Below are 23083 nucleotides of genomic sequence, written 5' to 3' on the forward strand. Positions count from 1 at the left end.
GGTATATGTCCATCATCTTTGTACAAATTTGTATGGATTTTTTTCTCTTTTAAATGTACCATTTTTTCTTCAAAGGGCTTCAGACATCATTAAAGAATAAGCTGTGGAACCAGATCTGGATCTGAATCTTGGGTGAGTTAGTTAATAGTTAGATGTTTCCTCATTGTAAAATCGGGGTTAAATGTGTACCTGATAAGGATGTCTTGAGAATATTAGGAGTCATTAATGCAAGGGGCATGTAATAAGTGCTCACATCTGAGTGAGAGGAAGGGAGGGAAGGAGACAGGCAGGGTACCGCAGGGACTCCAGTGAGTAAATGAGCAGCAACGGGGCTTCCTCCTGCCAGAAAAGAGAGACAGCCGATCCTGAGAAGTCTAGGTTGTGCCTGCAGAGTATAGGAACATCAAAAGGAGACGGAGGTTCTGAGGAAGCTATTTTTAAATGGCTTCCTGCTGGGAGACCAGCTTTCAGGGAAGGTTTAGTTCAGGCCCATTGTAGCTTTCCACCTGAGCTTCCTGCATCCCTCCCGTCCCTTCCGGCATCAATCCCCGTCTGCTGGTACAAAGTGAAAGACGCCTGCCTCAGGGGCACTGTGGTCACTGCAGCCTCTTCTTCAGAGCACCATGTGGAGGCTCTGGTCAGTGCTGAGATTTAAGAGGAAAAAGAGGAAGCTTCTGGAACTGAACAGAAATGTGGCTTTCTATTAAAAAGGGGGAATGTTATTTTTAGTCTTAGCGTGAGTTGCTTAGTTGTTCCTCCTGCTGTCAGCTTTTCATAAAGTGACTTTCTGGTATGGGGACTGTCAGGTTAGAGACCTGGAAAATGGTAACAATCCACTCTCCACACCTAGGGCTCCACATGCCTACCATCACTTCATTTGCTCCTGACCTGCCTTTGGGAGGTGCCCGCTGAGGGAGTGCAAGGGCAGGTTTGACGCAGTGGCTGGTGGCTGGATCACCTCTCATCTTCACTCCCTCATACATCTGCTGGTTGGTGTTGGTGCTGGCTGTGACCTCAGTGAAGGCTGTTGGCGGAGCACCTGCACGTGTCTTCTCCACGTGGCCACCTGGCTCCCTCAGAGCATAGTAACCTGGTTCCAAGAAGTAGGGACTGGGGCTGGGCAGAAGTTGCGTTGCATTTTCTGACCTAAGCTTGGAAGTCACTCAGCACCAATTCTATTCTTGTCACAGGTCCTCCTAGATTCGCAGGGAAGTGAGGTGGCCTCCCCTGCCTCAGTGGGAGGAGTATCAGCATCGTACTGGAAGACGGGAGGCCTCGTTGTGGCCAGATGAAACACAACTCTGTGAAACAGACAGGAACTGCTGGAGGAGTGGAGGCATGGGATTGGTGTTGGAGAATTAAAGAAAATAAGACCTTTCTTTTTTATCTTTAAAGATACAACTTTCAAACACTGGAATAATGGGTTGGGACGTGTGGAGAAATGGCAACATAAAAGAAAGCAGAAACAGAGTTTTAAAAAAATCCATTCATTTGGGACACACTGCAAAATGAAGAATCCAAACTACTTTACACCACTGAAAAGTCTTAGAAAGTCCTTCTCTATTTCAAGGTTATTTGTCCAAGATTTTCAGTATTTCTGGTATTTTTATGGTTTAATTTTTGATAGATTTGGGAATTATTTTGATGAGAGGGACACAGGAGTTCAGATTGATTTTTTCTGAGTTCTGACATCTACTTACTGATTAATCATCTTTTCTTCATTAATTTGAAAATTTACTTTATCACATACTAAATTCCTATATATTTGGGGCTCTATTTTTGGATATCATTATTATTATCATCCTCACCTGAAGACAGGCTTATGGGTTTTTACAGAGAGGGGAAGGGAGGGAGAAAGACAAACAGAAAACATCAAAGTGAGAAAGAAACATCGATCAGTGGGTCGCCTCTCACATGGGCCCTGCCCAGGGACCAAACCCATAACGTAGGCATGTGCCCTGACCAGGAATTGAACCTGTGACCTTTGGTTTACAGGACAATGCTCCAACCAACTGAGCCACACTAGCCAGGGTGTGGACTCATTTATTTTAATCTGCCCTCTTATCCTACCAAGATAATTCTCCAACTCATCAGCTCTGGAGCTAAACAGACCTGGCTGGCTCAGAAGCAGCTTGGCTGTTGCCTACTTGAACTCTTGAAGCCTCAATTTACTTTTCTGCAAACTGGGGATAATTCTACATACCTCACTGGGTTATTTTTATGAATAAATGATTTCACATGCTGTGTAAACTGGGTGAGCCACAGTCGCCAGCATCTGTGCAGGTAGGTTCTCTGGGAAGCCGGCTCTGAGGTGGAGGCCCATGTGCAGGGCGTTGTTTTGGGAGTGCCCTGGGACCTGCACCCGTGGCAAGGAGGGCGAATAAAGAGTGCCAGGCAGTGATGCAGACCAAACAACACCTGAGCCAACACTGAGAGAGCTCTGCAGGTCACAGAGCCCTTTAACGCTGTCCTGGGTTGGCCAGGCTCTCTCTCACAAGCCACGTCAATCAGCGTGGGACCACCACGGAAAGGGATGTGACCTGGGTGAGGTAGCTCTCTGCTGCTGAGGCCATTTGCCCAGAGGCAGGGCTGATCAGTCCTTTGTGAAAGGAGGATCCTGGCTGCACACCAGTGTGCCCGCCACGGCGCCTCACTCCTTTCCCCTTCGTCCTCTCCCTCATTTCCCACTCGCTCTCGAGTGAAGAGAGTTCAGGAGGGCTTCACACTGTAAGGTTTCCTGTACAGGACCACTGGCAGGATGAAATGTCAACATTTGTGGCATGACGAAGGCAGAGAGAACACGCTCAGGGGCGGGGAGGGATGGTCTGCATGAGATAGGTGAAACGACACAGCCGAAATGAATGAGCCGTGCGAGGACTTGAGCCCGAAGCCTTCATCTCAGGTTAACACACTGTTCTTCTGATAATTTTTGTTTGCTTCAGGATCAAAAAATCGACTCCACGGAGGAATGTGAACGTGGTGACCAGGCTGTGGCAGGACCCTGCGGTCACAGGAAAGTATGTGCACATATCCGACAGGACAAGGCCATCAATTTGCTTTGCCTTTTATTATAAAAGTAAAATAAAAAATAGCATTTATAAATCCAACATTTCTTCTCTTAAAGTATTTGATCTAAAAACATATTTACAATAGCAAAATGCAGAAAAGGGGAAAATACCATTTCAGTACTGATTGTAACCATGTTTAAATATTGGCAAGCACATACTCTTTTTCAAATCACAGAGATAACTGCATTAGAAAAAGCAGTAGCCTTTTGTAATTACACACTGAGACTCTCATTTTAAAATATCTCATTGAAACTATCCTTAATAAAATATTAAGAATTTTTTAATTCTTAATCTGGATGCATGACAGTGCTGTGGACGGCCAGGAAGAACACCAGGTGGGGACCGTGACACCTAATGACAGTGGGGACGCAGTGGAGGGACAGCAGCAATGACAACAGAAAGCAGCTGGGAAAGCTCAACCAGGTACCTCGCCTCAGATGGGGCACCAGCGCCACCAAAGGCCGTGACTGCTAGGTGCTATCTGCAAGTGGGCCGGGCTGAAAGTCATTTAAGAACCAAGAAAGGAAGGCAAGTTTAAAAGGCCTCGAGTAATCCAGAACAACCCAGGCCAGCCAGTTCTCCTCGGAGCACCTTGGATGCACTCTGCCTTCCTTCTTTTGGGCAACGCAGAATTTCAGAACTCTGGTTTACAGGGTGTTGGAGATTGCCAGAGGGCTAAATCTTGCCTTCTATAGGTCCTTCCTGCCCGAAGTCATGGGGCATTTTGTTAAGAGTTAGCAACGAGCTGCCGCCGGTCAGAGACTCCGTGAAGCTGAGTTTGTGGAAGGACGTCTCCACGCCGCTGTCACAGATGCTGTCGCCACAGAGCTCATCTGAGGGGAGAAAACGTGCGTTCACTGGGGTGCAGCTGGGAACAAGGCAGAGCCTCCGCTCTTGTCCACTGTTCATCCCAGCTGGGCTCAAAGTCTGGATCGGAAAGGCCTGTGTGCTATTCTTGCCCATTAGTTTCTACAAGTCACCACATTCCGCCTACACCGCCCGCCTGTTCGCTGTTCACGGTGGGGGGAGGGGCAGAAAGCACCCAAAGTAATATAAAAACTGCGAAGACACCAAAATTAGCCAAATGTTTTCACATCTCTTTTCTTATGACCTAGCCTCACATTTATCAGAATCCTTTCTGAATTCTCTTGACCCAATGTGTACCTTTCTTTCTTAGAAATCGGGTGTCTTTTTCCAACCACTGCGTTACCTATTTTATAGCTGATATAGGGGAAACTGCTGAATCTAGGCAAAATAAATTGTCGACAGAAGTAGGAACGAAAGATATCTTTCTGAGCCTCATATGCCATTAAGCACTATATACTGCCTCAAAAACATTTTGGTAGCAAAAAAAAAAATAAGGTGGTTTTGATGACCATGAGTCCGTGCTGGACAATCAGGTCAGTGTCTCCTGGCAGAGGAGTCTCCTTAGGGGCCTGAATGAACGACGTGAACTATTTCCTACAGGTAGGGAGTGATCAAAGAAAGGGACAGACCTCAGTGCACCTGAGTCAAATGTTACCTTCTGATATCTCAGACTCCAATACGAAAATTCAGACTTTAACGGCAATGACATGGCTATTGTTATTTATTGATTTATTCAATCAACCAATCTTTACTGGGTTTCTATTATGTGCTGGGAACTGTGAGGTACTTCAAAAAATAACTCTATAAATCAAGGGCTTACAGCTTTTTAACATGTATGGTCCCATTTCTTTGTGGGAGGGAACATCAGGTCGTAAGACAGGAGATGGGGTTAGTTTTCCTGGTGGACACATTATTTCTTTCTAAAGTGGGCAAAACGCCTGTCCTGACTCCCTAGGAAGGGCTCCCTGGCCAAGGAGACACTGGTGCTGAAACTGAATGGGAAGAAGGAGCCAGGCTGGCGAGGATCTCTGCAGGGCAGGGGAAGAGCAGGTGCCGAGACCCTCAGGCTGGACTAGTGAGCTGGAGCTGGAGGACGGTGGAGCTGCACAGCAACAGGGAAGGGCTGATGAAAGCCATGTTCAAGGCACGAATGAGTAAAGAAGAGACACTGCCTTTATCGCTCACCTCCTGTGTTCAAAGCCTCCAACAGTGCTGAGCACAGAGGATGCGCTCGGTAAAGATTTGTTGAATGGATGAATGAATTGGAGGGTACACAGCAGAAGTACCATAATCTTACTAGTTTTGTAAACTGCCTGTTGTGTGGAGAATGAACTGAAGGGGAACCGGGAGATGGATCAGCAGCTGCTGCTGGAATGGACAGGCAACGGAGGTGGACTGGATGAGGAGGGTGGCTGCAGAGAGGAAGAACTTGATGGCTGTCTGCACAGTGATTAGGACCGGGGAGCATTTGTGTGCCAGTCTTAGGTTTTTGACTTAATCTCCCGGAGGACAGCAGTGCTTCTGACTGATGTGGCCAATATTCAGTTCGTGTGGGGTGTTCAGACATTAATGGCAATGGCACGTGTGACTTTAGAAGGGGCATGTGGAAGGGGCAGAGAGGGGAGTGGAAAAGCCAAGAGGGCTGATGGTTTGAAACAGGAGGGAGTGGTCCGCTGTGAAGCGTGCTGGCAGCGCTGGAGAAGATGAGAAGGATGGGGAGCAGGTGGCCAGACCCCAGGCGCCCTGTGAGCAGCAGGCCCGAGAGCAGGCCCGGCAGAGGGTTGGGATGGGCCCCGACTGCAGGGGTCAGGGAGAGGAGAGAAGGCAGAAAGAAGGACACTACGAAGTCCTCCTGCACAGCTCTGCCATGTAGGAGGGCAGAGGAGCTGGGCTGTGGGTCAGAGGGGAGTGGGATGAAAGGACCGTTCTTTGTTTTTGTTGATTTATTTTGAAAAGATGAGGGAAACCATAGCATGCTTGCTAAGTGATCCAGTGGGAGCGGGGGACCGCGAGTGCAGAAGGGATGCTGCGGGTCAGAAAGAAAATGCAGGTAGTGGCAGTTTAGAGAGCGGGACAAAAGGGAAATGCAGGACCGTTGGGCTGTGAGGAGAGTCCACTGTGCTCTGTATTTTAGGTGGCCGACAGGTGGACCCAATAATGGTGTGAGACGAGGTCGGCATCGTGACCCCAGGCAGGACCCGAGGAGCTGAGGGTGCGGTGGGAAAACCACAGCGTCCATCCACAGTCGGCGTGCCAGTGCTGGTTCTAGTGCATTTTTCTCTTTTAAATTTAAAAGATGAGAGACATAATATTTACCTTCACCACCCACATCATGTTTTTAGCATCTATTAGGAATCTAAATCAGTCACGTGTCACTGTGATTGTTCCTGGGGACAGCCCCGCACCTGAGCGGAGGTGTCAGGGAGGGGGCTGCAGGCAGAACCTGTGAGCCCGGCAGGGAGGAGACAGACACCGGGGACCGGATGTTCAGGGGACGACGGTGGGGGCACACGCCACAGCCCGAGAGAGTGAACGCACTCGCCTGACCCACTGGCCCAGGAAGCAGGAAAATATCTCAACTGCTTTTTCTTTTTCCCCTTTACCTATGTGTTGTCTGGTGGAGTCCGGTGAGAGAGGCAGCGAGTGGGCCCGAGAGGCGGTCTTCACTGGGCTGGGGACTGTGGTGCCTGAGGTGCAGAAGGCCGCTTGGATCACTTCGATCGCTTCAGTGTAGCCCATCTGTCTCAGGGCCTCCAGCAGCTCCCTTACTGTCCCTCCAGAGACCTGCACGAAAGAAATGAAGAATGAATGTGTTCTTGTGTGAAAACCTGTGCAGGGAACGACCGGGCAGGCTGCAAACACGCACACGCCTTCCCTCTGCCAGGCTGCCTCCTTCACCGCAAGAGGCAGGTGGTCCTGGAAGGTCAGGGCAAACAGCATCTAAGCAAATACTATCTTTGAGTCAAGTTTCCTGTTTTAGCTCAAAGAGCATTCAGGAAATGACGGAGAAGAGGTTGATAGTAAGCACAGATTGAGAGAGATGCTGAGGCAGTGACGCTACCTAGAGCTCAGTTCATGCAGTGTCCCTGTTTAAGCTGAAGCTCTAAAAGTACTGGGAAACAAGAGCTATCAGTCAAGTTTTCAGTCCCTATTTACCTTTTAGTTTTGGAAATTACCAGGTAATGACTCCATGAGGAGTCACCTCACAGAAACATGATTCCATGTCCTGACACATGATCAAGGCATGATCTTCGGGACAGGAAGCAATGACTATCCATCCTCGTCTGTCGTGTTTGTTCAGGGAGATCAAAGTTCTGGGATCATCCTGGCCCTCTAGGTAGCATTTTTGCAGACAAGCTCAAGGCATTTGAAAATAGGGAACGTCTCTAGTATCTGAAAACAGCCTAGGTATCTGAAAGGCTTTGACCTTGGCCTGGGCCACCCTCCCAGAACATGGGTAACAATGAATTCTTCTTCCTCAGAATGAAGGGAGACGGAAGGGGGTTGTACCCAGAAGTAATGTTAACAGAGCAAAGTCAAATACACATAGTTAGCGATGTCAGGGGGTGCTGTACCTCATAATTGTCCATGAGAGTTTTAGAAGGAGCAGGGCTCAGCCGGAAGGCATTATTGAGGATCCCCAGACCCAGTTTCTGTGCCAGAGTAGCCCAGTTTTTATCTGGATCAGGAAATTCTAGCAACTTGTAGAGCTGCAACTTTGCATCTTCAGTCAGCTGCTTCATGTCTCCTGAAGGAAACGAAGGAGAAACATGCCTGTCCCAGCGGAACAGAGACACGCTGGACGGGGTGACGGCTGCCATGCTGCTCACCCTCCCTCTGCGCCCCCTGGAGGTGGTCGAGCTCCTTCACCTGAGCGTCAGCAGAAGGCAGGGGAGTACCAGCAGTACTCAGGAAAATATCTCAACTGCCTTTTTGTCTTTTTTCTTTACCTATTTGCTGTCTTGTAGAGGCAGGTGAGAGCTTAAATTGCATGTCCCCCTTTCACACCTCCAGGCTCTCCTGATTCTGCAATGACCTCCGGCCGTCTGCAGACACCCTGGATGATGCTGGTGCTCCCCGCCCCCCGCCCCACTGACAGTGGGGAGGAAACGCTGGTTGGAAGAACTCACCTTGCGCCAGTAAATCATCAGATGTAAACTCTGGCTCATACGGTTTCCCATTTAGTATGTCAAACACCTGTTGGGAGAAAAACACGGGGAACAACCGTGAGGGAAATATGTGGTGTTTTTTATTTTTTATTTTTTGTCATTAAGAACTCAGAATGTCCTTCTCAGGCGGTTCTGGTGCCTCGAGAACGGAAGAATGGAGAGGAGTCTGGGCCATGGCCCAGGCGCACGCAGGCCCGCCGGGGCTATAGGGCCAGGAGGCTGTGTTCCCTGGGCGCTGTCCCAGAAGGGCTGCAGGACCCAACCCCGCCTCACAGAGAGCAAGAGCAGGCCCTTCTCAGGGACAAAGCAGTCCATGCTGCCAGCTCAGCCATGTCTCGGCGAGGGTCACTCTCAGTGATGTCTCCCTGCGAGCCGGGTGGGGGCTGACCTTCCTCAGGGCTGGGAAGCTGTGTCCCCTCACTGCCCCCTCCTTCCTAGTAAAAGACTTACGAGAATGAGTTTTACAGACTTGCTCAGAGTGAGGTACGGAAATGCACACAGGGCTTGGTGTTAGCCTTGTACCATCTACATTCTAACTCAGGGGCCAGAAAAGTCTTAAGTTAAACAAATAAAGTCCCACAGCTATGGAGGCCTTTCTGTGTTCTCTGCAGTCACTTTGCGGCTGGCTGACCTGCGGAAGGATGACTTGGGTCACTGAAGTGGGTTATCTGCCTTGTGTGGTGAGGCTTCTGGGAAAGCCAGGTGCTCAGTGTAAAAGGAGAACCATGTGGTCTCTGCCGGGGTCACTTAGCTCAATCCACATGGGCCACGAGGAAGCCACGGGCAGCTTTTGGATGTGGAGCAGTGCCTGCCCGTAAGAGAGCTGATTTTGTCATGTTGGAGATCTGTGTGCTGCCCAGGGCCTTGCTCTGGCTCTTCTGGCTGGGCCAGAAGGACCTGGTAGCTGCTTTTCATTTTGAGATCTCTGGTCGGTGGAGTTTTGAGGAAGGCTTTAAGTCTGTTTACTCTGTTTATATTATTGAAATCCTCAGAAGAATCTCCAGTTTCCTTTTAAGTTGAGAAATCACTTAACCAAAGTTCAAGCAAACCATAACATTTTATCCCAGCTTCAGGAATTAAGATGGGACAATTCTGACATGAGTTCAGAATGGATAACTCCTAATGTGAATTTTGTGTTTTCTCTCTTCTAACCCTCTCTTAGCACCTAACTTTGAGCTGATTCCGAGTACACTTTTACACTCAGAACTCTGCTGACCTAGATCTCTCATGGATAAGTTTTTCAAGATAAACACAGCTCTTGGCAAGCAGACTTTCTTAAGAAATAAAAGCCATATGCTCTGGGAAATGAAGACCCAGGGAGACCACCCGCTCTTACATTCCCGAGCCTTTGGCTCCCCCGGGAGCTGCCATCAGTCCAGAGCGACACTCACCTGCCAGCTGGTGGCCATGTCTAGGGGCGTGGTTCCAGGCACGACTCCTTCGTCCTCTCCATCCTTTTCCCAAGAGTCGTCCAGGCCATAGAGAGGCTCAAAGTTCTCTGCCAGGGGATCTGCTCCTGTGAAGTCAAGTTACACAGCATTGAGTGAACCCGTATCTCGTCAACTTCCAACTGCTGTGGGGGTCAGATCGGATAAATGTATAAAACATTACTTAAAAACATAGAAGACATTTCTATTGAAATATCCAGAGACCATCTTTTAAATTCTAATTTATTTTGACTGTAAAGGTGTCTGATGATACCCTATATATCCAAGGACACTTTTGAAACAAAACACTTGGAAACTCTCCCTCTCTCTCTCGCATTTAATGCTGTAGGACAGTTTTAAATCGAACGAGGAACCTCTGATCTGGGGACGAGTGACAGCACTTCACAGAACCCGGGTGCGCCCTCAGGATGAAGGTCCTAATGTTCAAATTTACGTGCATTTCTCAACTTCCTCTCCTATTTGCTCAAAACACCGAAGATGCCTGCTCTCTGGCTACACGTTTATATTACTGAAATCCTCAGAAGAATCTCCAGTTTCCTTTTAAGGTGAGAAATCACTTAACCAAAGTGATTATTGGCAAGTAACCAATAATATAAACTGGCTACATGTTCAGTTTTGTTCCCGGGTATAGCATGGCCAGGGCCCTGATCACCACCCACAAAAACCACCGAATAAACCTCTGCTAGGATGTGTAGTTATCAAAGAAGTTAGGGCTCATCTTGGAAAATCTAGTCTTGTCCTGCTTGGTGTAGCTCAGTGGACTGAGTGCGGGTCTGAGAACCAAAAGTTCACAGGTTCAATACCCAATTGGGGCAGATGCCTGGGTTATAGGCCAGGTCCCCAGTAGGGGGCACATGAGAGGCAACCACATATTGATGTTTCTCTCCCTCTCTTTCTCCCTCCTTTCCCCTCTCTCTAAAAATAAGTAAATAAATTATAAAAAAAAAGATAGAGAAAGGAAAATCTAGTCTGTTCTTTAGCCTGCAGCAGGAAACACCAAAAGTAACTCAAAGATCAGAGCTAGGGTTACTTCTCCAAGGCTCAGGGACTAGTTTCATGGGGGAGTCTTTAACTTGATGCCGAATGAACAACAGTAAGTTCGGCGAACTCTTTTGAGAAGAAGAACTTGTTGCCCTGCTGGGCGAACATCTGATTTGTACTGACTTTAATAACAGGGAGTGCCCAGTAGAATCGAAGGAGGTTCTTCATGTTATTTCTCATCTGACCATGAACACGGTGGGGACACTCAGGTGAGCCGCTCACAGGACTGAAGACTGAGGAGCTGAGCTGTGTGGGTTCCTTACATGACCTTCTTCACAACTTTGATCTCAGCACTAGGTTTCTCACATGAGTTTCTTCATTTGTCTACCAAGGAATCTGCTCCTTGCTACCCTTCCCATGAGACACTGAGAATTCAACAGAAAGCATTTTTGAAATGGTTACAGCTTCTTGTCTGAAGGCGTTTCTTAATTAGAACCCTGAATTACCAGATGAGAGTGTCTTATTCAAGAGAAAGTTTAACTGGACAAGGGGGAACACAAAAGGCTGCTATTTATTGGGGATATAATTTTACTTGTCAGGAAAAGGTGGTGCCCCAGAGAAGAAGTTCCTACACTTTTCTGGACTCAGCTTTTTACAAAGGTGTGTAACCTGCTCTGTTTTCTTGAATTGGTAGAGCATTTACCTTCTTAAAAAATTTAATAACCTCTAAAGTGAATCAGATATATCATGGCAGGTTGGAGATACCAATATCATTAAATAGTTTTTGAGGTCTTAAATAGTCAGGGCAATAGAGATTCAAGGATGAGCAGCAATAATTTTTCTATACTTCAAAGGATTAGAGGATTAGGAGTAGAGGATTAGGTGGAGTAACACCTGCAATCCTTGAGCCATACGGGGACAGAAACACAGTGGGGAGAACGAAGTTGGGACGTCTGGACTGAGAAGGTGTCATTCATCACTCTGCTACTTATTGGGACCCTGGGATTGGGACGCAAAAGTCCTCTAGTTTGTTTCCTCAGCTTTCAGATGGGAATAATAATAATAATAATAATGGGATTTATCTCAAGGGGTTATGGTGGATGAAGTAAGATTAAATGGGACATGCACGTGGGATGCCGAGCACAGAGCCCGGCACACAGGTCGGTCAGGAAACGCCCTCGACGTTCAGTGCCTCACACACGACAGCACCCAGCGTGGGCCCTGCTTGCTTCCAGGCACTTTGACTTCTAACAGGTCTTTCTTGCACAAGGAGTCTTTAAATTGTTTCTCACACCAATACACATTTTTCTCCTGAGGACTTCAGATACGAAGAGGCTGGTACTACTCAGAATTCTATAAAGGAATTTACTTGAACTTTAAGATCTGTTGTCACGGGGGCCAACCTGAACAACCCCAGCCCAGCCCAAACAGGTGAACCGGAGAGTAAAAACTCTGCATCTCAGGGTGAAGCCTGGGATTACTAGTCCAAGCAGTGCTCTATGGCAGTTAGAGTGTGACTGGCCAGAGAACTTTTTTACTCCTGCCCTTCAGCAGCACCTCTGCGGCTCAAAGACGGTGACAGGCTGCCCCGCTGAAGCTGGGTTTGCATTCCTGATAACATTTTCCCCAACTGCCTGCCAGGCCGCCTCACCTGCTGCTTTGAGAAGCGCTGCCATCCGGGTGGACCCTCTCCCGGCCGCTATGTGCAGGGGTGTAGTTCCGTCATAGGTGGTGCTGTCTACGTCGGCATCACCCTGCAATTCGGCCCACACGGAAAAGGGTTAGTCGAAGGTCTTGTCCTTTTGTCCCCATGTCCCAGTCTTCATGGCTCCTTGAGTTATATTACTAGCACAGCTACTGTTTGGGGCAGACTCTGCCACTGAAACAATCCCCAGCTAGAGCTCCCAGGCAAGGGTCGACAGGAATGTCTGAAGCTGCGGCTCTGAAGCCTTGCGTAGACATGAAGTAGACAGAGAGGAATGGAGGCAGAAAGGCTGTTACCAACACCATTTTTTCAAAAAAGTTCCCTAAATCTCCCTCGGAATTTAAAGCAAAGGCAAATAAGTGCATCCTTTACCTCCAGGAGCAGGTAGCCAGCCAAGGAGATGTTGTCATGCTCAACAGCCAGGTGCAGCGCTGTGCGACCCGACTTCTGCTCCTGCGAGTTGATGTCAGCCCCGGCGGCCACCAGCTGCTTCAGACACGGCATGCTGTTGCTCATCACGGCTATGTGAATGGCGTTCTGACCTGCGGCGCAGGCACAAGGACAGTCACAGAGTGGGAGGGCTGCTCACAAGACGCTCTCAGTGGAGCTGAAGGAAGTGACAGAACTAGTCCACAGAAAGGGGAGGCTGACGGGTCTTAGCACGTCTAGTGCTGGGTCTCTATTCCAGATAAGTCTTTATAGGCACTGTCACTGAGCTGTTCTGCACGTAAACCCACAGTCTCCTTTGAGGCTCTCAGGGGACACCAAAAACAGGCAAACGTTTTTTGAACAAATGATACTTTCTACACTTGAAGTCCAGTGTTTTTAGGACTCTGCTTTTTCTCCTACTGACTAACTTTCCCAAGTCATCTTTAAAGGAATCAGCTACGGTGAGCAAGAGAAATGCCCACAAAAGATGGTGAATTCATTCCAGGTGATTAAGAAAAGCACTTTGGGTGCAAATCATATAACAACACATTTATCCAATATCTACTAACTGTTTGGAAGGCAGACAGAAAAGGTTATAGCACAACGTGTGATTCTTCTCTTACCTTCCCCATTGGGGTGGTCAATAAGTAGTGCTGCCTTCTTGTGCTTGAGTAAAATGCTGAGAATTTGATCATGTCCTTCTTTGGCAGCGAGGTGTAAAACAGAGTTACCCAAGCGGTCCAGGAGGCTCAGGTCTGCCCCAGCCCTCAGCAAGTCCTCCACCACTGCCTCCTGCTTGGTGATCACTGCCAAGTGCAAGGGCGTCTGGGAAGTTGGAGAAGGGGCAGGAGATCACACTGTCAGTAGGAAACACTTACAACTCACAGGCCTGACAGCAGATGGAGTCATATTGTGGGCTATTTTTCATTCCCAGATTAACTCCTCACCTCTGTAGAGGAATTACTCCCTGTCCCATATCAAATGCTAATGAAATTTACATAGTAGACAAACTTTTAGCCACTCAGTTATTAAGATTATTTCTCTATTTTCAATTCTTAACAGCCTTCTTGTTTCTCACTTCAGCCCACTGATTCTGATCTATTAACTCATTAGTAATTTTATTTTCCTTGAAATTCTAGTAGGACTCTATCTTCAGCTTATAATTCCATATGTTAACAAATCAAATCAAGACTATGGTTCTACTGAAAAAGTTTGACGAACCACTCAAGAGAAACCAATTAACAAAGGCACCGCTATTCTATACTGACACAGAAAATAAACTGGTTAAACTAAAAAGTATCATTCTGTGGTCTGGCTCCATGAGGCCAATCAATAGAATTCCCCAGCCCTGTTTTATAAAAGCTGCCGAAGGATTCTACACTTGGTAAGTGAAACCACAGCACCACGTCACTCGGAGGGCTCAGATGGACAGCCAGACCACAGGCTGTTGACACCTAATAGGTGAGCAAAGAGTCCATTTGACTCCCCTGCCCATGAAGCAGCACCTCGGTCAATGTAAATGAGATGTTTTGAAAACTGTGTGTTTTCAAAATAAGACAATGAGTCACAAAAGTATCTTTCACAGAACTGAGGTCACTGACAGAACAGCAATATATTTTTTATACAAAACAGCCTATTTCACAGGAGTCTGTGAAGTCCAGCCTGTCCAGTGACAATTTGCTTAAACCTTCCCTCTCAGTAAGCAGTCACTGTGGCAGCGACAGCGAACACCGCCCTGGCTGGCGCAGCGAGCCCATGTACACCGGGCTCGGATGAAAGGTGCTCAGCTGTCTAAGCCTCAGTTACAGTGACCATTTAATGCCACAGAAACAAGAGAGGATTTTTTCCCCCCAATTCCTATTCTCCCCTTTATTTTTTTGTCTTGTAGGACTATATCCTGGCTTAAAATGGAATGATAGCCTCAAAACTCTAAATATATAGGCTATTGGCTAAAAGCCTGCCTCTTGAAAAATAAACAAGTAGATAAATAAAAACTTTTTTTATTAGTCAGAAACGCTATTTGGGGAGATGGGAAAAGAAAATAGAATGAGAAAAGATCTGAAATGATATTATTCAGGGATTAGGAATCATCTATAGTTTCAGAGCAATTCTTTTTCATATCATACAAATTCCCTATCGTAAGAGAGGATTTCTGTTCTGGAAGTTTTTAAGTCTCCCATGGTCCCAACAAAGGCTTTCTATGATACTTCAGGCTTTAGATCTTACACCCCAGGATTCAATCTCACACAATTACAACATATGGGCAACTAAGAACCCTTGTGCTATGCCTGGTGGACATATGCAAACATTCTTCAGAGCCAAGCAGACAATGACCCAGCAGCCCAGCTCGCTCCTGCATGGATATCTGAGTGATACAAATCCACAGGGGGGCCCGGGTGAGGGTATTCGTCACAGTGTTGTGTATGGAGGTGGGACACAAGAAGCTGTCCACTGCTGGGAAACAGGTACTTTACAGGTGGGAGATGTGCACTACGGGATTCTCCTCAGGAACTAAAATGGTGAACAAGCTACACACCCAGGTGCACCGGTGAATCCCATAAATAGAGAAGGCAGAAACGCAGCGACATGAAACACAAAGCCACTTACGCATTCTAAAAATATATTCATGAAGAATTATACAGACACATGCAAATGACTACATGTAAAACTGGTGAAACCTGAATAAGATCATATCACTGTCAGTTTCCTGGTTCTGATACTGAACTCTAGTTATGCAAGATGCTACCATGGGCAAACTGGGTGAAGGGTGCATGAGACCTTCTGGTACATTTTTTGCAACCACCTATGAACCTATAATTACATCAAAGTACAAATGAAAGGAAAAGTTAATGTGAAGCAGGACCAGTATGTATAACATAATGTGGACTGTGTGAGAATATACTAAAATATCTACTTATTTAAGGCATTAAGATGTATAAATTGCCAGTTATAAAACAGTCATAGGGATGTAAATAAAGTATAGCACAGGGATTTTGGTCAATAATGTTATAATAATTTGTATGGTATCAGATGGTTACTAGATTTTTCAGGGGATCATTCTGTAAATTCTATAAATGTCTGGTCACTATATTGTACACCTGAAACAGTGTATGTCACTATAATAGTGTATATATAATAGTGTTTAATAGTGTATGTCAACTGTATTTCAAAAATAACAAAATGAAGTTTATATGCTTATGTAGCTGATATGTGGGAATATACTTACAAATACAATAGTTACATTGGGGAGTGGGGCTGGGAGACTTGTGTGCTCCCAGGTAGGGCAACTTGGATCCCTCAAGGAATGTACCTCCTTCTGTGCCATTTTAAAAATGATAGCCCTAGCTTGTGTGGCTCAGTGGACTGAGTGCTGGCCCATGAACCAAAAGGTTGCCGGTTTGATTCCTAGTCAGGGCATATGCCTGGGCTGCAGGCCAAGTCCCCACTGTGGGGTTGGCAGCGGGGGGCATGCAAAAGGCAACCACACGTTGATGTTTCTCTCCCTCTCTTTCTTCCTCCCATCTCTCTGAAACTAAATAAAATCTTTAAAAATTTAAAAACTATAAATTTATAACAATTGAAATCATAAAAAATATGCAGGCAACCCCCCTCCCCCACTAATGTCTTACAGGAACATATACAAATAAAATAACCCACATGAAATGCCCTTGAGTGGCTGTCTACATTGGAGTGAGGGGAAGGAGAGAGGATAATAGGGTTTAAAGGGAATAGATTTCAAAAATATCTTCAGAAAAATCTTAGCTCTATGGACTTGGATTATTTTGAGCATGTCTCTCTAGGGGTGGGTGAGGACAGAGATCTGATCATGACAGATGGCCACAGAAACATTCTAAGATTAGAGAAAGGTATTTTGGGAGAATGCTTAAGACAACTGCCAAATAATCCAAATTACTTACAGAACTATTTAACTTCTCATCGAGAATAGTGAACAGAGAACCTTTTCAGCAGATAAGCAAGAGTCTAAGTCTTAGTGGTTTCTGGTTTTCAAATCGAAGCTGCCATTGGGGGTGTGTATGTGAGACCCAGAAAGCACACCAGGAGGTCCAGAATCCTCGCCCGCTGACCAGAGTACTGGCAAGGGAGGGAAAAAGGAGGCCTGCGACCTCCCGAGAGCCCTGGAACCAGAAGGCTCAGAAGCGGCGAAGGTGGCTGTTTCAGGGTTTTGTCTCCAGCACACTGGAGTCTCAATGCACATCACCAAATGATACAGTAAAGAGTTCAGCACATAAGAAGTCACCACCACTAATCCTGTTGTGCGTGTCCTTTGCAGGTCCTATTTATAAACAGAAAAACAAGTAATTCCTTGAATCTGACCTGCAGGCAGTGAAGGTGAGCAGTCTTTGAAAGGAGGGACGAGAGGTGACAACGTCGGATCACTAGTTTGACTTGTGTGCTTGTGAGGGCAACAAGGAATAGTCACTCCACAGGCCTGAGAGAATCAAGCTTTATGGGCCGAATGACTTTCCAAATACCAACCACCCACAAAACAGCATGAAAGATATGTGAAGAAGAGACCCTTTAAATGTAGTGCATCTAAAATTGGACCTCAACCTAGTTATTTTACAGTGTGAGTCGGTGAGGAACCCCTGACTCCATTTGCCCTTTGACATGAAGCACAACAGCCCAAGAAGAAGCCTTACATCCAGGGGGAGATTGTTATTTCGCCGTATCAGGAAACACTCAGATACAAATCTACTGACAGCTACATGGAAACATTTTAGTACTTCTGCTTTGAGGAAATAAAAATGATTCATGTCATCTTCTTTAAAAACTGAGGACTGGAACAGGTCCTTTATCATGTAAATGATTGTACATGAACATTGTCCATATTTTTAGAGAGAGAGAGATGCTTCAATCCGGCATCTGAGTGCACCATCTAGGCCAAGGAGGACTGGGTAGTCCCTTTGGGCTGAGTGAAGGGAAGGAGAAAACAGGCAGGCAAGCTGAGCGGGGTGATCCCAGCAGACTGGTACGGAAGACTGGTGGGGCCAGGAAGGTGCCAGGGGAGCAGAGGGGCTAGAGGCGGGAGCACCCTGGAAAGCTGAACCCTCCTCCCCATGTGCTAGTGCGGGCCTGTAGGTCCCTTAGCCAGAGGCTGGCCCAGGTCTCCAGGCTCCCAGCACCCAGGATGCAGGTCTGCCTGGGCAGTTTTAATCCCCTTGCCTCACCGCACATCTACACGAGCCCATGGGGCAGCCTCACTGAGGCTCCACCTAACTTCCCTCTAGGCAGCTCTGAAGACCTCTGAGACGGAGCTCCTCAATGGTTCTGAGCCCACCTAACTTTTATTTAAACTTGATTTGGGTAAAACTCTTTGGTGTTCCCTGTTTTCTTCACTCTGAGCAATCTTTCTATTTCTGAAAGACATTTTTTCTTCCTCAAGCAGCCTTTTCATCTTTTTGTATTTTGATTTAATCAGCACCCTTTGTTTGATATATATTTAAGCTAAATGTTGTCAAAATGTGTTTCATCAGATTTCAAAAATTCTTATAAATTATCCCCTTTTCAAACGTAATCTTTTTCAATTTTGCTTTGCTCGACAGATGTGATGCAGTTGTGCTAGGTTCTCCCTCTAACAGGGGTTGACTCTCTGGTGGCTTCTCAAGTTTCAAGTGTGCCTCCCTCCAGCAGGCGGCCGAATTTCACATGGGGTGACCGACAGAGCAAAGCAGCCCAATTTATTAAAAAACATTCCCAAGCGCTGGGCTTCCAGGCTGTCACCTGCAAAGATGTTTTGTTGTATGTTCTGCTACTGCTGCCAACATTAGAAATAACTCACACAAACACACCACATGCAAACTACGGATTTTTCAGTTGTATCCTTGATATCTGCACTTACCTGGTAGAGATCATTTCTCATGTTGATAATGTCATCCAAAACCAAACCACACGTGACTTCCAGCAGATCCCTCACAAGCTGAGCATGAAGGTGGATGACTGCTAAGTGTAAGACACTGGAACAAAAATACAATGGTGATAATCAACCAAAGTGTTAATATGAAAAAAAAAACCCAAAAGATTCCCAAGATATAATTAGACTTGTAGACTGCATCTGACTCTCACATCTAGTTTTCTTTGGCCCTCCAAATGTTTTGAATCTATATAGCAGCTGAATCTGAGGTGAAGGTGCCCTTCTGCCTACCCAAGGCTCCTACTCTCTTTTATGGTGCCTGCCTTGTCTCTGGGGGCATTCAGGCTTCATCCCTTGAGGCAGAAAGGCCCCTGGGCTTTGAGGCAGAGAGAGCTGAGTTCAAATCCCAGCTCTGCCTCCATGTTACGGCTGAGGGCATTTTCTCCTCTAACATTCCCTGACTTGCCTTGACATAGATGATGGGTGTGAAATGCCTGAATTAGGATCTGTTCAGGAAAGTATAGCTACCTCCCCTAGCTTTGCCACCATGTCTGTAAAACACAGTGCGGTAGCTTTAAAAAAAAAGATTTTATTTATTTATTTATTTTTAGAGAGAGGGGAAGGGAGGGAGAAAAAGAGGGAAAGAAACATCAATGTAAGAGAGAAATATGATCAGTTGCCTCTGTCAATCTGTCTGTCTCTCTTGAAAGTGCTCCAACTGGGGACCAAAACCACAACCCAGGCATGTGCCCTGCCTGGGAATCGAACCAGTGACTTTTTCCTTTGCCCAACCAGGACAGTGCCCAACCAACTGAGCCACACAGGTTAGGGCTGTGGAGACTTCTTAAGATCCTTTGAGATTCCAAGAGGGGAGAATGAAGTCAGGCATTTAGCTGGTGGGAGAAGACTCTTGAGGCCAGCTTCTAAAGGAACGACGTGAATGTATTTCTTCCTCGCACATGTTCCCTCTGCCTGAAATGGCTTCGGTCCTCTCTCCTCTGTCTGGACAGTGCATCTCCACCCTTCACATTTCAGTTCAAACCTTATGTACTTGGAGAAGACTCCCCCAACTTCCTAGGCAGAGTGAGTTGTCTCCCCTTGAGTTTACCGCTTGGCTGTGCAACTGCACTTTTCTACACATCTTTCTCCCTCTCTGTCCTGTGATCTTTGTGGAGGCTGGTTCTTTGGGTCAGCTTTTCTGGCCTGGCACACAGTTTAGTCACTAAAATAAGGATGACGGATGGAACTGAGGGGCTTGCACTAACAAGGTCAAAATCTTGGCATTTGCCAAGCATCATTACATTTTTTTAAGCATTCAGAAAACTTACTATTAAAATTAACTTAATAACAAACAACAACAGTAACAACAATAAAAGTGGCTACTGCTTGTTGAGAGCATCTATTTACCAGACTGCACTAAGCACTTGACATACATCACTCTCATTTATTGTAACAGTGATCCGATGAGGTAGATAATATTATCCTCATTTTTCACATGATGACACTGAGACTTACAGGCATAACAAAAACCAACCTGGGTCACAGAGACCCTGTGGTGAGGTCTCACTACTCACCAGTAGTGAGCGGTGACGCTGGGGTTTAAGCCCAGGTCTGTCTTGCTCCAAGGCATCTCTTAATCCCACTCTCGGGGAGTACGTGAAGAGTTGAGGGTGAACACCTAAGAGGAACACTACCCCAAAGCATGCGCAGGCTGTGGCACAGGGCACACTTGAAGCACCGCACGATGGTGGCAGCACATCTAGGGCTGGAGACACCGGCTGGAGCTGCTCTAACTTAAGGATAACAGGTGTCATCTTATCCAGTCCTTTTTCTTCGCAATTAGCAAGTATACCTTCCTGGGGGACCTCAAAAACTAAACTGTGACTCCATGACTGGAGAGATATTTTTAAATAAATGATTTCAGAGTTTCACTATTGTCTCTTGAAATGAGAGGCTGGAAGCAGGCTTCTGAAAAAGGCCTGAAGTCTGACGCAGACGTGATGCACATATACCAAGAAAAAGGCCACGCTTCACAAACAGCCTAAAAATTTCCATGTGCAGCTCAGCAGTTCATAGCAGAAGTACATTCCCCCTCCCCCATAAATCCTCACACCCTCATGGGAATTTCCCCAATACCAGAAATTTTTATTATTTTTTTCTTTATTCTATTTTCTGTGATGACTAATAGCCATAGGCTTCAGATTTTTAGCTGCATATGACAAGCTCAATGAAAACAATGGGCCTGAGCTCTGAAGGCCAAAAGGTATCCCCTTTGTCTACATTCTTTTCAGGACCCCATCAGTGTCCCCAAGTCTCAGATCTCTGGCCTCTAGCTGTGGCGAGCCCTGACAGCCTGATTGCACGAGTATGTCTGGGGGCCTTGGAGGGGACTCGAGGTATGGATTTCCTGCTTGGGCGGGGGAGGCCATCTCCTAGGCCCTTCTGTGTATGTCCAGGGTCCTCCTACCTGTTTACGCCTCCCCTGCAGTGCACCCACCTGAATGCATGCGCCTAGTGTTCCTTTCCACGACCCCCCCCTTCCAACACCAGCCATCCCTTTCTAACTTGTACATGTGTGTTTTTTTTTTAGGCTCATCGGTGCAGCAGGTCCCCAGGAGTGTCACTTAAAGTGTTGCTGTGCTGCCTTGGTTAACTGCTTTCTCTTGTGGTTACACGCTACTGGGTGCTACTAGGAGAATTTAACCCTGTTAAAAAACATTCTGCTGTTCATGGCATTACACAAAGAAGGCTGTACGGGTTCCTCTCATACTATGAAACAAGGCCAGTGGTTATACCACATCCTTGGTTACGCTGCAAGGAATGAGAACAAAGGTCTGTGTTTGAAAACCCGAGGTTGGCACTTTCCTAAAGAATTCGGTTCAGTTTTCAAACAGAGGTTTACAATATAGCACTCAGGAGCTGTTTCACAGAAAAGGATTTCTCATTGTCAGCACTATTTTAGGGAGGTTTTAGATAAGGCATTTGAGACTTGAATCTGAGGACTGCTGTCTTGTTATTTTTACAGGCCGTTGAGATTATTTTAGAAGTCTCAATGAAAGGATGAAGGGAACTGTTTTAGAAAGAAGCCAGGTGGCTTTGCAAGGACAAGCTCCGTGGCAGCAGGAACGGGAGGCGCGGTGTTGGGAGTGCCAGACTTCCTTACAATGCGGGGCAGAGCGGTCAGGAGTCTGAGCCAGTCACAGACTGGAGACCATCCACAGAGGCGGCAGAGAAGGAACCGGTAACTGGGAAAGAATGACATCTGCCTCTGAATCATTTTGTTGTTGTATTGTCTTTTTTTTTTAAAGACTACAGCACCCAGTATTGCCCAATAGAATCCCATTTAAGCACTAACCAGGCCTGACCCTGCCTGAGCTTCTGAGATCAGACAAGACCGGGGGTGTTTAGAGTGTTGTGGCCGGAGACTGTGGCATCTTTATTGGGCTTTCTCTTGAGTAGGCTTTCATTACAAAGAGACCAAGGAATAACAAGTGCTTTGGGGATCTGGTAGACTAAGTTTTCTTATTACATTATCCAATAATTAAAGCAAATGCCATTATTCTAAGTATTTGCTTACTAAATATTATTCCAAATTTTATTTCTATAAATAAAGCAAGGCTTTTCAAAAAGCACTATTGCCCGCACACATCTCAGTTCTCTTGCCCAGAATGCTGTGCTCTTAGATGAGCACTCCAGCTGCTCTAGAGTCGGAGAACTGCGAGTCACAGGGCAGGAAGAGCAAATTATGCCACTCACCCTCACTGACACGTTCTCTTCCCTGAGACAGTATTCCAGTTACAGGATCCAAGAATGCTCGATTGATTCTCCTTCCCACTAGCCAGTATGTGCACAATGGTTATCTCTTCTCCCCACCCTGAAACAGCCCTCGGGGACAGAAGTCCTCACTCACCTGTCCCCGTTCTCATCCTGCACTGCCGTGAGATGGCGCTGCACAGCCAGCAGCATCTTCACGTCTCCGGTCACCGCGTAGTCAAACAGGGCGTTGGCGTGCCGCTTGGCAAGCTGCATGGCCTTCTCTAGGAAGAGGTTATCTGCAAGGCAACAATCAAAATCATCGTGGAGTCTCCCATGCTGGCACTACAAGTATGGCATCACTGGGGTCAAAACCAACAGCACCAGTGTTCTGATACTTTGACACACATTGTTTTAGTTGCAAATGCTCCTTTAGGTGCTTTTGGACTGTGCTCACTAGGAACAGCACAAGTGGACATGGGCTGACTGACAAATATAGAGGCTGACCTAAGAAAAATCTATCTACAGTGTGTTAGGAAGAAAGAAGTTCAGAAATGTCTATTATTTTAAAAGGGACATCCAGATAATGCTGATTGGATTTTGTTGTAATTATAACTAAGTGCTCAATATCTTGGTGAAATACTCCTCTGTTGGAGTCTTGAGCAGCCCTCCTTTAGGCAAGTGTCAGAAAACCCTGTCTCTGCCACAGACAGACAGACTTGCCATGAGCCATTGATGTGTCTGTAAGGTTTGCTTCCTGCAGGTCAGGGACGCAAACTGCGGCCTGTGGG

At 46.5% G+C, this 23083-nt stretch overlaps 1 protein-coding gene across 3 annotated transcripts in view; it reads right to left on the reverse strand.

Annotated features, from left to right (window-relative positions):
• Nucleotides 1-3048: 3048 nt before the first annotated feature.
• Nucleotides 3049-23083, reverse strand: part of NFKB1 (nuclear factor kappa B subunit 1) — a 128873-nt gene continuing 108838 nt past the window's right edge. For all 3 annotated transcript variants that reach the window (XM_028506770.2, XM_036025942.1, XM_036025951.1), the window contains 10 exons: nt 22450-22591; nt 18528-18642; nt 13291-13492; nt 12611-12780; nt 12185-12287; nt 9496-9620; nt 8066-8132; nt 7511-7683; nt 6539-6719; nt 3049-3901 (listed from right to left, as the gene is read on the reverse strand). In XM_028506770.2, the coding sequence (XP_028362571.1) occupies nt 3744-3901; nt 6539-6719; nt 7511-7683; nt 8066-8132; nt 9496-9620; nt 12185-12287; nt 12611-12780; nt 13291-13492; nt 18528-18642; nt 22450-22591 (1436 nt within the window). In that variant the 3' untranslated portion in view covers nt 3049-3743. The remainder of the gene's footprint in view (nt 3902-6538; nt 6720-7510; nt 7684-8065; nt 8133-9495; nt 9621-12184; nt 12288-12610; nt 12781-13290; nt 13493-18527; nt 18643-22449; nt 22592-23083) is intronic.

This window comes from Phyllostomus discolor, chromosome 1 (genome assembly GCF_004126475.2).
Source record: "Phyllostomus discolor isolate MPI-MPIP mPhyDis1 chromosome 1, mPhyDis1.pri.v3, whole genome shotgun sequence".
NCBI classification, from domain to species: Eukaryota; Metazoa; Chordata; class Mammalia; order Chiroptera; family Phyllostomidae; genus Phyllostomus; species Phyllostomus discolor.